The sequence below is a fragment of the Pteropus vampyrus genome, unplaced genomic scaffold (assembly GCF_000151845.1).
Source record: "Pteropus vampyrus isolate Shadow unplaced genomic scaffold, Pvam_2.0 Scaffold15, whole genome shotgun sequence".
NCBI classification, from domain to species: Eukaryota; Metazoa; Chordata; class Mammalia; order Chiroptera; family Pteropodidae; genus Pteropus; species Pteropus vampyrus.
This window is the reverse complement of record NW_011888796.1, coordinates 2612904-2627514: the sequence shown is the minus strand read 5'-3', so window position 1 is coordinate 2627514 and position 14611 is coordinate 2612904. Positions and strand designations below refer to the sequence as shown.

The 14611-nt window shown below is 31.1% G+C and overlaps 1 protein-coding gene across 9 annotated transcripts in view; it reads left to right on the top strand.

Moving 5' to 3' along the window:
- GPHN (gephyrin) overlaps positions 1-14611 on the top strand; it is a 404083-nt gene that overhangs the window by 168185 nt on the left and 221287 nt on the right. For all 9 annotated transcript variants that reach the window (XM_011384213.2, XM_011384195.2, XM_011384203.2 and 6 more), the window contains one exon: positions 9355-9449. In XM_011384213.2, the coding sequence (XP_011382515.1) occupies positions 9355-9449 (95 nt within the window). The remainder of the gene's footprint in view (positions 1-9354; positions 9450-14611) is intronic.

Here is a 14611-nt window from a genome sequence, read left to right as displayed (position 1 = left end):
AATCCATAGAATGATCTTAATATGCCAGGATTGAAAACTCACTCATTTTTTAGCCTCTTGTCATATTATCTATAGTTTAACCTAAAGCAGTACCCTTTTATCTTTAAAAATTTCTGCCCAGAATATATCATACTAGCTTTAAACATTATAGTGTCTCGTATTGCTCTGAGATAGCACCTGAATAATTATAATTATTCAATTTTCAATATAATTATTCAAAATTTTCAATTTTGATAATGAGCCATATTACTTGTCCTTTGCTTTAAATACTCTTTACTGCTTTTAACAGACTAATGTTTTGGATTTCTGTTAATTATTATTTATTTAGCTTTCTGATATACCTCTCCAAACAACACGAGGACATTTTTATAAATAACATTAAGACTAGACCTACATTTTTCCTGACTGATTTAGGCCAGATTTATTTTGAGATGCTAGAAATGAATACTGTGTCATAATTTTATTTTTTTCTGATTCCTTCCTTCTGAAACAATTATTATTTCTCTTTGATGTTTTCTTGTCTTTGCTGCTGATGATCAGAGAAGGTCAGGAAGATTAAGGAAAATATTCCTTATATAGACCTATTATTTTGTAATAAAAAATAGAGAATTTGCAGAAGCTGTGGTATCTGAAAATTATGCAAAGAAAATTACAAAAAGTCTGATAACTTCTGAACAACTTGCATTGATAAAAAGAAGAGGAAGAAGAAAAGCAACTCTGAAAATCAGGACATGACAGAACCTAGTGTTGCTACTCTCCACATCCCCATCTATTTCTTTGTTTTCTGTTCTTTCCCTAGAGGCAAACTTGGCTAGGTATAGAAGTCTGTCCTTCCTATTACAGTGTTGAAAAAATCTCAATTTCCACCCGCCCCACTTAATATTCCTATTTTGGGCACCCTCTGCTCTTGGATACTTAATTTTTATTATGTGCAGATAGAACCTGAGTTAACACTGTTCAAAATTATCTTAATATAGAATAATATTGCCTGGTTATCAGATCTTTCAGGTTTGTTTTATAAACCTGAATTTTTAAATAGCCTTTGTTTGTTGATTCTTGTGAATTTGGTTTGGCTCCTGCATATCCTGAGCCACACTTAAGGATACGATATCTAGAGAATATCATTGAGCTAAAATAAACATGAATATAGTATTGAAAGAGAGAGTGTTATAAATGAACAGCCCCAGGCATACAAGTGTATATTTGTGTGTGTATGTGTTAGTAGGGATATTCACTTCCACCCATTCTGACTAGGTGATGGTGTTTGTTTACTGCCAGTAGAATCAACCAACTTCCTCCTAACCCGCACCAACTACCCTAATAAAGTCAACTCTTCAGTTGCCTATAACCCTAGCCTGAAGAACTCAATCCCAGTCCTAGGACATGTGTGCATGTGTGCACATACACAGATATATATTATCCTTATTTTTATAAGTGCAGCTTTTTGTTGTTGTTAAAGGACGAACTCTAATTTGGCTTCTTTTAAATCTCAAACTTGAAGGTGACATAGGCTTTATTTGGATAGTAAACTACCTTATTCTAAGCACCATAGTCTAATCTAGGTGTTCTGAAACAGTCTAGGATCTTTAGATCTTAAATTATGGATCTTGATTCTGAGATATAAACCCCAAATTCCATATCATAAGAAGTGTGTGTGTGTGCGCGCGCGCGCGTGTGTGTAATGATTCCTTGGAAGACTCTTGTACTTATAGAATAATTCTTTAGCTTTCAAATCAGAATATATATAAGAAGTGTAATTCTTTAATTTTATAATCTTTTTTTGCATTCCTGCAGTTTTACCTTTTTCAGTGGCAAAAGATAACTGCACCTCTTTTTAGAACAGTTTTTAAAAATTAGGCCTTTGATTATTTTTAAGTTCCTTGTTAAGAGATTTCTAATATAATAAAGGTAAAGATTTTCTTTGATCCAACTTATGTCAATTTTACTTAATAAATAATGTCTTATATTTCTTCTGGATTATAGCTCACTGAATTTTTTAATCCATTCTTATATTTGTAGAGACTCTTACAAAGTAGATTTTTCTACTATGAAATATAATAATGGTTGATTTAAAATGATAAGACCCCTCTATTTAGCATAAGCAGCAGAGCATTAACTTGATTTGAATGGATCATTACTTCTTTATGTTCTCCAATTTTATACCTTCCTGAGTCTTATTTCAGTCCCAATGAGAGAAAAGGCCGAGTTTTTAGTGAATGATTATTATGGAAATTTAAAAAATCGATATAAACTTATTTGTGTTACCAATTGGAACAATTTATATACTACAAGTATTTATGGACACTTGATTATACATTTTCATCTTTGCTTAGGTACATAATTACATTGTTGTTTTCTGTTGGACTTAGGTGAAATTGTAACTTCAGTAGGTGCTGTTGATAAGTTTTTATTAAGTTTTCAAGATTGTTGCTGGCATGTTACATTCTTCAGACATCTTCTGGTAATTTATACACATTCAAAACAGACATACTCAGCTTCTACATTGCTTCCAATAGAAACTATTCAGTTTTCGTTATTGCTTTGACTATAATCTGTAACAACTTCTACGATATAGGTAACTTTAGATTTGTGCTTTAGTACAAATCGTAGTAGCCATCATTTGTTAAGCACTTGCCATGTGTTAGGATTGATACTGAGCATTTTATATGTTCTATCTTATTTAAACAGAGTACAGAGATCCTTCCTATGTCTGAATAGGGTGTAGTGCCTTATAAACTGAAAACATATAATGGTAAATTTATGGATTAGACTCAGAATTGGAATCTACAGTCCTGAGTTCTTTTTTGGAGTTTTCTGTTGATTTACTCTATGACTTTGGATTAGTCATAGAATTTATTATTGTGTCTATTTCTTCACTTACAAAAAGAGAAGTAATGATATATGTCCTCTGTATTATGTAATATAGGAATATGTTAACTATTTAAATAGAGAATATAGGTGTTTTGTAAGAAAAGCATAACTACTGATGTGACTATTTCTTCTATTATTCAATAATAGGCTAAATAATAGTCTTCATATTTAGCTTTCCAATGCAGTGAATAAGAGAAATAAGAGCTCTTTCAGAGTATTATAAATTTATGTGGTGCATAATGTCATAATACTAGCATTATAAATATTGTGTCATCCTTGTACTTAACTAAAAATGCTTTATATGGGACATCCTTTAGTTAACTCTTTAGTTTTATAAGCATGGTAACACATATCATTACCCCTTTTTACAAATGGAAAACAGAGATAAATTTCTGGGGCATAAAAACAAAAGCTGATTTTTGTTTAATATGTGAATAATGAAGGACCGATAGATTATAGATCATGAATAAAGAGCCTGATCACAAAGTGAGAGGCTAGTAGCTTTAAAATCAATCTTTAGACAAGCAAAACTATAGAGAGCAAGTTATTTAATTCAAGCAACAGCGTGCCATAGCCTCCAAACACTTATGTACATACATTTTTCTCCCATCTTTACTAGGAACTTCTACTTAGTTAAGCTTATCTCAAGACCATAGATGGATTGGATTTCTTTGTTTTTAGGAAGTACAGTATTTATTTACCTCTTTCCCAGTTGGCCCCTAATTTTAAAACTGAGGGTGGTTATGAGATGACAAAATACGATACCTTATAATAATAATTAAAATGAAAGAAGCTGTTTTGTTTCTTTCTCTCTTCTCAGCATTTAGTCTACTCATTCCACATCTTTTACCTCACCTTTTTCTTGTTTCTCTCACTTTGTCACATGTTCTGTTTTGGTGAGAAATGAGTTTTGCAGAAAGAGAACTTCACACATGATAATTACATGTTTCTAATGTGGATGTCACCGGTGAGAATTATTCATCTCAGGCAAAGGAGCAAAGTTTTAGACTTAGCAAAATCAGTTGGCAGTGAGCCATTTGCAGATAGTACTTACAAGCCTAAAGTAGGAGTTTGTTTCTTTTATTCTCAATTAGGATATTTAAGCACAACCTGAAGTTATGTTGTTATATGAAAATTTAAAACTTGCACTGCTTTAAGTAAATCAAGTAATTTTGTGTGATCATTCATAAAGTAAAAATCTAATGTATAGTTTTTTTTAGGCAGCTGTTATATTTCTACTTATGTACTACTAACCACATTAAACAAAAGTCCAGAGTAACTTGTAAAGAGACTAGAGTATACATTCTCCAGTTCACTAACTAGACATCAGCTTTTCAATACAATTTCAAATTGGATTATCTTTCAACTTCATCTTCCTTCAGGTTTGAGAAAAAAGACATTTTCCCATCTCTACATATCAGTTTTTGAGGAACATGCTTCTCCTTCTTGTAGCAGTAGTCTTTAACCACTTAGTCACACTGTTATATACACTAATGTGTTATGATTGGTTGAAAGGTGTTTGTAGATAATACAAAATTAACAAAATCTGCAAATGAATGTTTTTAATTAATTAGAATAAATTTAAGGTTGCTCTTATAATAATGTAACTCTTACTGTCATTCTGCTTTTTTCTTAAATGAGAGGAGAAAGGAGTAGATTTATATCTGGTGCTCCTTGAACATCCCTAGGCATTAGTCATATATGTAAATTTTAGACATTATGTCTGTGTAGTCCAGAGAAAAATATAATAAAGATAGCTTCTTTGTACTGTAGGATACTTACAAGGGCAGGCTCTGAATTGTTGGTTTATTATTACCCTTTTTTAAAGTGTAAAATAAAATTAATGTGTTTGTCCTTTAATGGATAGAATCAGGAAAATTTAATTGGCTGGCATCGAACAGCCTATTTTTACCTAATGTATCTCTTCACTAGGTCTACATTTTGCCCTTATGAAGGATCTTCACATTTATTTCAGTCTCCTTTACAAAGCTGAATATAAGGTGGTAATGAAGATTAAATCAAGTAGTACACATTATTAATCTGCCTCATTACGTCCATCTGCAGTGTGTTTTTCAAAATGTGGACTCTGTGCAGCATCGCAAGTAGAACCTGGCAACTTGTTAGAAATGCAAATTTTGAGGTCCCGGTCAGACATTCTGAATCAAAGTCTCTCGGTGGGGCCCTGCAACTGGTGTTTAACAAGGCGAATAGGAGATTCTGATCCATCTAAAGTTTGAGAACCACTGCTCTAACCTTATTCCACATTGATGGTTTAAAGACATTGTTAGTATCCCTTAGATAGTGTTTCATAGGTAGTCTTTGATACTTAAGATTATTTAATCAGCAGAGGGCACTGCAGTAATTGTTAGGAGGAAATTTTATTAAATCTACATAGTCAAGTAACAAGCATGTAAATGTTAATACTAATTATACTCTGTTAACAAATGTCTATAAAAAATTAAAAGCACTATACTAAATGATTTTTCACAGTAACCATGTATATAAGGAATTTCTTCATATTTACATGTAGCCATTGCATATCCTGTACATATTTAAACATCATTGCCTGTTAGCAATAACATTTTTTTAAGGTCATTTTTCCTGTGAAGTTAAAAATGGACCTGAATTTCATTGACAAGTTCCCTGGGCTACAGAATCATTGTTTATGACACCCTTTTTTTGCAACTTGAGCAGTCTTTGAGGCATCTTTTTGACTTCGATGTTATCTTCAAAGCATCAAGGGTAAAAGGAAAAGATTATAATAAGTGATTTTCCATAGGTTGCAACTTTCATAGTTTAGAAAGTATTTAGAAGGTAAAGATAAAATGCCATATTTAAAGAGAATAGCTAAGTACAATTAAAACTCATTATTTTTGGACTCTACTAGTTCAGAAAGGGTTATATCTGAAGTAGGTCTAAAAATTTCTACTATTGCTCAAGGAAAAAAGGAATTTGATAATCAAATTAATAATGTATAAGAAAGTGGGAAACAGAAAGTCAAGCTAATTAAGAAAAAAATGGTTTCCAATGTTTGATGGCATCCTTTTGCCATTGATTATGAATAGTCTGATAATGAATACTTGTTATCTACTCGTTAACAGGTACGGATAACCTTCATTTATCTATATCATGCTAGTATATATAATTGAAAGGATAAAGCTACATTCATTAAAACTATTCTTCTGTTTGGATTTTTTAATAATTTCTTATTTTGCTCTACATTAAATTTAACTCTCTTGTTATTTGCCTTCTAGCTGTGCCTCCCCATTTACAGTTTATAGATATTTTCACCCAATTCTTGCCCTCTGTCCATCTTCCAATTCTTACTTCATTTGACTGCTTGTTTGCTTTAGATCCCACTATTTCAGTATTCTGCTTCCTGCCCTGCACTTGCCAATGTTCTAACATTTAAGTTCTTGCTCTCCATTCTCTTTCCTTTTGTCTTTAGTTCTCAATCACTAGGTTGTTTCTAGATTAGGTTTCTGAATTTTTGTATTATTCCTGTTCTCTAACCAGTATGAGCAAAACTGCAAGGAGGTAAAGAGAGTTGGAAAGTAAAAGCATAAAGAGAATTGACATGTATTGAAAACATACCCTATGCTAGGTGATTTGCTTATATTATTTAGCTCTCATAATATGTAGATTTGTTTCATTTTATCTCCATTTTATTCATATGTACACTGAAGCTCAGAGAGATTAAGCATTTTGTTCTAATGCACAGAACAACTAGGTAATAAAGTCAGGTTTCAACCTATATTGGTTCATTTATTTATTCTTTTTTTTTATTCAACAAAAATTTATTGAATACATATACTTCGTGTTGGGTATTGTGTAGGTATTACATCAGATCCAGCTTTTACTCTCCTGGACCTTAACTGGATCTGACTTCACAGATGGTGATCTTTCTGCTATACCAAACAGCTTAAGAGGAAAAGAAAATAGAAGGTTCTGATGTTTTATGGAAAAGATATATTTGATATAAATGTAAGAAAGACCATATTTGTGCATTATTTAGGGATATCTTATTGAAAAGTTTGGTTTGTGTCTAGTCCTAGAGAGTCTTACAGTCTCCCCCTTACTCACCACTGTCAGCACCAATGCCTTTTTGTGACATCACCACAATATATATTTTCCTTTTCTGTTTTAAAATATACAAGACTTACATCTATATGCCCAAATTCTCTGGAAAGTCTTCAGAAAGAATTACCTGTCTTCTCTAAATTATATTTGGAAAAAAATGAAGACCTCTGTATAAAGAATCCATCTATCCATCTATCCATCATCCATCATCCATATATTTATTAATACTATAAAAAGTATTTAGTATTATTTACTCAAATACATAAAGCACAACTAAACTTTTAATAAGATAAATGTGGAAAAATTGGGCAAGAAAAAATAAGGTGAAATTAGATTGTGTTCAGTAAGCCTACTAAAAAGATATCTACAAATTTGTTTTCAAGGGTAACTTGATTTACAGGCATCATAATTTAAAAATAAACTGATAGCACAGAAAATTACCTATTCCTAGTTATGACATTTAAGAGGAAATTTTTCCTATGAGTTTTCCTAAAGAGGACTACAGTGCAATGTGATAAACAATGACCTCAAACACTTTAATATAAATATGAATTTCACTGAGCCATTCATTGGATCCAATTGCATGCCACAGAAGCACATCCAGTAAAAGAACTGCTTTGAAAAGTGAAAGGAGGCATTCCACTGTGATCTGGCCAAACCCAATTGTATATTTTAGAGGATCTAGAAAAATTAATGAATTATATCTCTTTTAGGTAATTCTCAAATGTAATATGTCAATTGAGTTTTTCACATACTAGATGACAGCGAGTTTACACACTCTTATGTTTGTTTTTACTAATGCAATCAATGCCTAGAATACTACCTTGTATATAGTAGGTGCTTATAAATAATGTATAGATGGATAAATGTTGTGCTTTAAAGTATCTGTTTAAGTAAAAGACTTCCTCTTAGCTCTCTGTTGATATTTTCTTCCCCTATCCTTAAATAAAGTATGCTACTATACTTTGGAGTACATCATTAGAACATGGAAATAGTGTTTCTTCTCAAGAGACCTCAAAATCATACTAGATAGATTAAATTTGGAAAACAAGGGATAGTGTCTAAATAATGCCAACTTGACAGTTTTTAGCTATGTATTTAAATGAAAGTAATTAACTCCCAAATTTAGGAATTTAAGAATTCCCTTTTGTCTTGCCTGCTGGCCCTTTATTTTTATAACAGGTTTTATTGGAAAACATTATGGTAGTGTTAGTTTTCCTTTAAAATTTCTGTCATTAAGTATTGTATTATGCTGGGATTCAGTGGACCAGTAGATTACATCAATTCTAGTAGTCTTTTATTCTGTGTAGTTATAAGGGCTTAAGTAACTTATTTATACACATCGTAAAAGTTTATTTATACCACCTACTAGCATCTAACACATACTTGATGCATTTTAACTGCTTTGCCCAGTCCTCAACCTAAATTTTGCCCAGAGCTACAATCATATTTAGGAATACATCTCTACTGCTAATGAGATATTGAAATATCAATCTTTTTCTATATAACTCCATAATTTACTTTTTATTTCATTTGCAATTTTCTTATTTCCTGGAATACTTTCTTTTGCAAGCTTTATTTCTGTAGTGCCCCTAAGTATTGTAATCTGCCATATGTGTAGAAACAGAGGATTAGAAATGGATTAAATTACATATTTCACTCCCAACTTTTAACCTAAAACATAACTTTACCATCACAGAATGATAAATATGTACCTATTTTGATTGACCTTTAGAAAATGAAATTTTCCTGTCTCCTTCATTAGCTATTACAGGTTTAACCATACTTGTCTTAAGAATGCCCTATCTTAAAACTTCTATTGTATAGTTAAAGCTATCACCTCATTAATTCTTCTAAAAAACAATTAGATAATTAATTTATATTGAAGATATGGAAGATGGTACTACAGTTTTTCTTCTACCCAATACACAGGAAAAGTTAACCTGGTGACTTCTTGAGTTCCTTTTAATTGTATCATAAAATTGTAGAGTTAGGAGAGATACAAGTGATCTCAGGTTTTTAGGGACTAATTATTTCAAAAGTAATAGACAAAGAAAAATACCCAGAGTTCATACACTATGAAAATCTATTGAGCTATTATAGCAATCTGAGATTTCATTTTAAAATTTAGGTTATTAGGCGAGATGAGACTTTTATCAAATACTTCTGAGTTGTAAAGAACAATAAGAAAGGTTTACTAATATAAAAGTTCCCTGGATGTCCTGGTCCTCGGCTTTTATTCAGTGGTCCCAAAGAACAATCTTGATACCTTAAAAATGGGGAAGTACAAAGTATGGTTTATAGAAAGCATGATTTATCATTATTTTTAAATTAATTTTACTACTCTTCCTTCCTTCTTTTTGGCTAATTTCACTCAGTCTGCTATTTAATCTTTAATTACAGGCCACAAAAGAAGTAATAGAACGGGAAGCGCCAGGGATGGCCCTGGCAATGCTGATGGGATCACTTAATGTTACACCTCTGGGCATGCTCTCTAGGTAAGAAAGTCACCAACATGTTGCCAAGAAAATTAATTCCATACCACTAGTCACTACAATAGACTCATAAACCTAAGAAACTTGAGTCATAACACTTAAGTTTGTCCCCTTTCTTCCCCAAAATTAAATTCTTAGTTTCCTGTTTAGTTAAATCTTGGCCACAGATTCCTTCAAGTTCTTTGTTTTATTTTTTTATTTTTGCATATTATATTTAAAGTTTTAGAAAATATTATATTACTGCTAAAAGGTGTCAGTCCTAACCCAGAGGAGAGTCCAGCTTATTAAGATGTAACATTGTTCTTTTTTTGTGATTATTTGTAATCATTAATTAATATTTATTAATTGTCATTAAATACTAAGTTAATAAAACTAAAAAGAGTTTCGAAAATAAGTTCTCAAAAGTTAGGAAATTTTATTCTAATTTATAAATAGGAATATTGATGTGTGGTCATGAGAAAAAGCTCAATTAATAATATGTTGTTATTATTATATTAAATTAGTATATTTAAAACTATGCCTTTGTTGACATAAATGTTGAAATCCATCCTCGATCTGATGGTTTAGTTATTTGTTATTATTTTAGAAACTCTTAGATTAAAATTTATTTTAATGCGGACAACATATATCATTTAAATTTAAGACAAATTTAGTGAGAATCTGTTGATTTAATGACTATTAGACAGTTGATCTCAGAGCAACCTAAAAATACACAGCTGCTTGATAATTTAAGAGTTTCAAAATTATTATTTATAGCCATTTATTGATCCTGTATGAAACATTATTATAAAAGTAAATATATTCACTTAGTCCATGGAATATAAGTCATAATGCCCTTTCTATTACTTACACTAAGTTTATATTCCATTAATGGCAGCCACTTGAAGCATAGCTCAGGGAAATGTGAGTGATTCATTAGATACGGTAATCTCTTTGCTGTCACATGTACCTATATTATAACATTTTATTTTAGTAACAGCAAAAATAGAATTAAAGTAGTATGATAGATATATTAAATTTAAAAGTCTATGCTGATCTTTAAGGAACTTACATTGATTCTTTTATTTTTTTTAACCCTTACATTACCTACACATATGAGGTTAGGGGTCGCATTTGATTCTTTTTCTCTATGGAATTAAGAGTGATCTTTGAATATAAAAGAAATCTTGGCATACAAAAAATATAGTCAAGAAAGAATTAAACTTCATCTCCTGTTAATTCTTTTATAATGAAAATTCTAATTCAGCAAACATAAAAATACTTTATTTACCAGGCTCCATATTAACCATCAGAGACACTAAGGTTAGAAAAATAAGACATGGTCCTCACCTTAAGGGTCCCACAGTTTACCTGAAGAACTTGTTCTTTGCAACTTTTAAGGTAACTCTTTAAATAGAAGATAGCTTTCTTGATCCAGTATAGGAATATCACTTTTCATCTTATTGAAAGATTTTTCTGGATTAATTTCTCCTCTACCTTTTGAATCCACATAATAACAGAGCATCAGCAGGAGCTTATTCTAAGTACTTTGAAGTAAGCGCATCATCTTTATGCAGAAGGCTTTGAAAATTAAAATATAATACACGGCAGGGTAACAGACTCTTTTGACTTTTCTTTCCATTCATTGCTGACTTGACCAAGAGTTTATTCACAGATTTGGAACAGCAATAATTGTCTATATGAGTTATAGAAAAGGGAATTGGGGAATAATTCCATGAATGTTCATTTTTTGTGCTTTTTAAAGTCTTTTTTTAAATTGCTGTTTTTAAAACAGCCATGATTAGATTGATGATTCTTTTCTATATAGCATTTTTTCCTTCTATATACTTTGAGCTTTGAACGTGCTTCTGTTATAACACATGCTGTATTGTAATTATTTACCTATTTGTCTGTATTACCTAATTTGTATAAAATCTTTAAGAACAAGAATTTTATCTTATTCATTTTACATTCTAAGTTCCCAAAACAACTTCTAACACATAGTAAGTATTCAAATACTGTTTGTTGTTAAGGTTACTGTTAATAAATCAATATTTCATCCTACTTCTAATAGAGGTAAAGTAATGCATCGTGTTGATGCCTTGCATTTCTATTTTTGTCTCTAGAGAGTATAATTAAATAAAAATAATTTTAAAATAATTAAATCTGTTTCAAATCGTTTTCATCTACTTGGTTAACTCAACATCCTACAGAGTTTTTATTTTTTTATTTTATACAAGTAAGTTGAAAGATAGGACCAAGTAATAGTTAAGAGCATCATCTCTGAAGGTAGATGGCTGGGGTTCTGTTCTAGCTCTACTACTTAGTAGCTGCATCACATCTTTTTTATTTTTGTTTTCTCATCTGTATAATGAAGATGTTGATAATACCAGCCTTCTTGGACTATGGGAGTTAGTCCATGTAAAGCGCTTAGAACAACAATTGATTTATAATAAGTCTTATTTAAGTGTTGATCATTATCGTTTTTTGTTGAGAGTTCCATTTCTAAGAGCAAATCTGCTAGAAACACCTTCTAATAGCTTTTCCTTCATCTGGAAATGCCTTTATCTTACCTTCATTCCTAAAGGATATTTTCACTAGATATGAAATCCTGGATTTACAGTTGATTCTTTCAGCACATTAAAAAAAAAAATGTTATTTCACTGTTTTCTGGCTCCATGATTCCTACCAAAACATAAGTGATTCAGAGAAAGCAATGCTAAGAGGGAACATTATAGCTGTAAATGCTTGCAGATCTCAAAACAACCACCTAACAATACAACTTAAGGCACTAAAGAACAAACAAAACCCAGAGCTAGCAGAAGGAAGAGTATGAGAAAGATTAAAACAGAAATAAATTAAAAAGTGGAAAAACAATACAGAAATATCAACTAAACTAAATATTGGTTCTTCAAAAAGATCAATAAAATTAACAAACCTTTGCTATATTAACTAAGAAAAAAGAGACAATTCAAACTACTAAGCTCAGAAATGAAAGGACATTACTACCAATTCTACAGAAATAAAAAGGACTAAGAGTACTATGAACAATTGTATGGCAATAAATTGTGTAACCTACATGAAATGGACAAATTCCTATAAACACAGAGCCTACCAGATTGAATCACAAAGAAATAGAAAATCCAAATTTATGTGTAACTGGTAAGGAGATTGAATCAGTAAAAAAAAAAAAAAAAAACAACCTATAAATAAAAGCCAGTATCAGATGGCTTTACTGAATAATTCTACCAAACATTAAAAAAATGGACACCAGTCCTTCTTGAACTATTCCAAAAAATTGAAGAGAAGGGAACACTTCCTAACTAATTACATGAGGCCAACATTGCCCTGATACCAAAACAGACAAAAAACTACAAGAAAACTACAGACCAATATTCTTTATGAGCATTGATGCAAAAATCTTCAATATACCGGCAAACCAAAATCAGCAGCATGTTAAAAGAATTATGCACAACAACCAAGTGGGATTTATCCTAGAATGCAAGGATAGTTCATCATACAAAAAGCAATCGATAGAATATACCACAGTAACAGAATAAAAGATAAAAAACATATAAGCATCTCAATTGATATAGAAAAAGCATGTGACACATTCAGCATGCTTTCATGTTAATGACAGTCAACAAACTGCAAATAGAAGAAAACTACTTTAACATAATAAAGGCCTTATATTAAAAAACACAGCTTATGATATCATACTCAATGGTGAAAGACTTAAAGCTTTTCCTCTAAAATAGAAACAGGATGCCCATTTTTCCCACTTTTATTAAACGTGCTATTGGAAGGTGTAGTCAGAGTATTAGGCAAGAACAATAAATGTTTTCTAAATTAGGAAGGAAGAAGTAAATTTGTTTGACATAATGTTATATGTAGACAATTCTGTAGATTCCACAAAAAACGACTGATTAGAAATAACAAATATGTTCAGCAGAGCTGAAGATACATAATCAACATGCAAAAGTTAGTTGTTTCAATACATTTCAATGAACAATGAAAAAAGGAAATTATGAAAACAATTTCATTAGCAATAGCATCAGAAAGAATAAAATTCTTAGTCATTAACTTGATCAAGGTGGTAAAAAACTTGGACATTGAAAACTATAAAACATTAGAGAAATTAAAGACCTAAGTAAATGGAAATTCACTCCATGTTTCTGGATTGGAAGGCTTACTTTCGTTAACATGTCAATACTACCCAAAGTAATCTGCAGATTTAATGCAAGCCTATCAAAATACATCAATGTTTTTTTTTTTTCCGAATTAGAAAAACTCATTCTAAAATTCATATGGAATCTCAAGGGACCCCAGATAGCTGAAACAATCTTGAAGAAGAACCACAGAGTTGGAGGACTCACACTCCATGATATCAAACTTACTACAAAGCTACAATAATCAAAACAGTGGTATTAAGTCAGAATTTTAAACCAATGGACTAGAATAGAGAGGCCAGAAATAAACCCTCACTTATAGGGTTAAATGATTTTTGAAAAAGGTACCAAGACAATTTAATGAGAACAGTCTTCCACAAATTCTGTTAGCAAAATTAGTTGTTCACATGCAAAAGAATGAAGTTGGACCCATACCTAATACCATATACTAAAATTAAAAGAATCAAAGACCTTGATTCTTTTCAGGGGAAAGCTTCATGCCATTAAATTTAGCAATGTTTTCTTGAATATAACACCAAAACTACAGGCAACAAAAGAAAAAATAAATTGGACTTCATCAATGTTAAAAACTTTGTGCTTCAAAGGACAAAGTAAAATGGCAACCACAGAATGGGAGAAAATATTTACAAGTCATATATCTGATAAGGGTTTAATATCCAGAATATATAAAGAAGTCCAACTCAAAAACAAAACAACCCAATTTAAAAATGGGCAGAGGACTTGAATAGATATATCTTCAAAGAAGATATACAGATGTCGAATAAGCACATGAAGAGATGCTCCACATCAGTAATCATTATAGAAATGCATATCAAAACTATAATGAGATACCACTGTACACCTATTAGGATGGCTCTTATCAAAAACACAGAAAATAACAAACATTGGTGAATAAGTGGAGAAATTAGACCCTCTGTCCATTGCTATTTGGAATGTAAAATTGATGAACCTGCATTGACACATCATAATCACCCCAAATCCATAGTTTACAGTTAT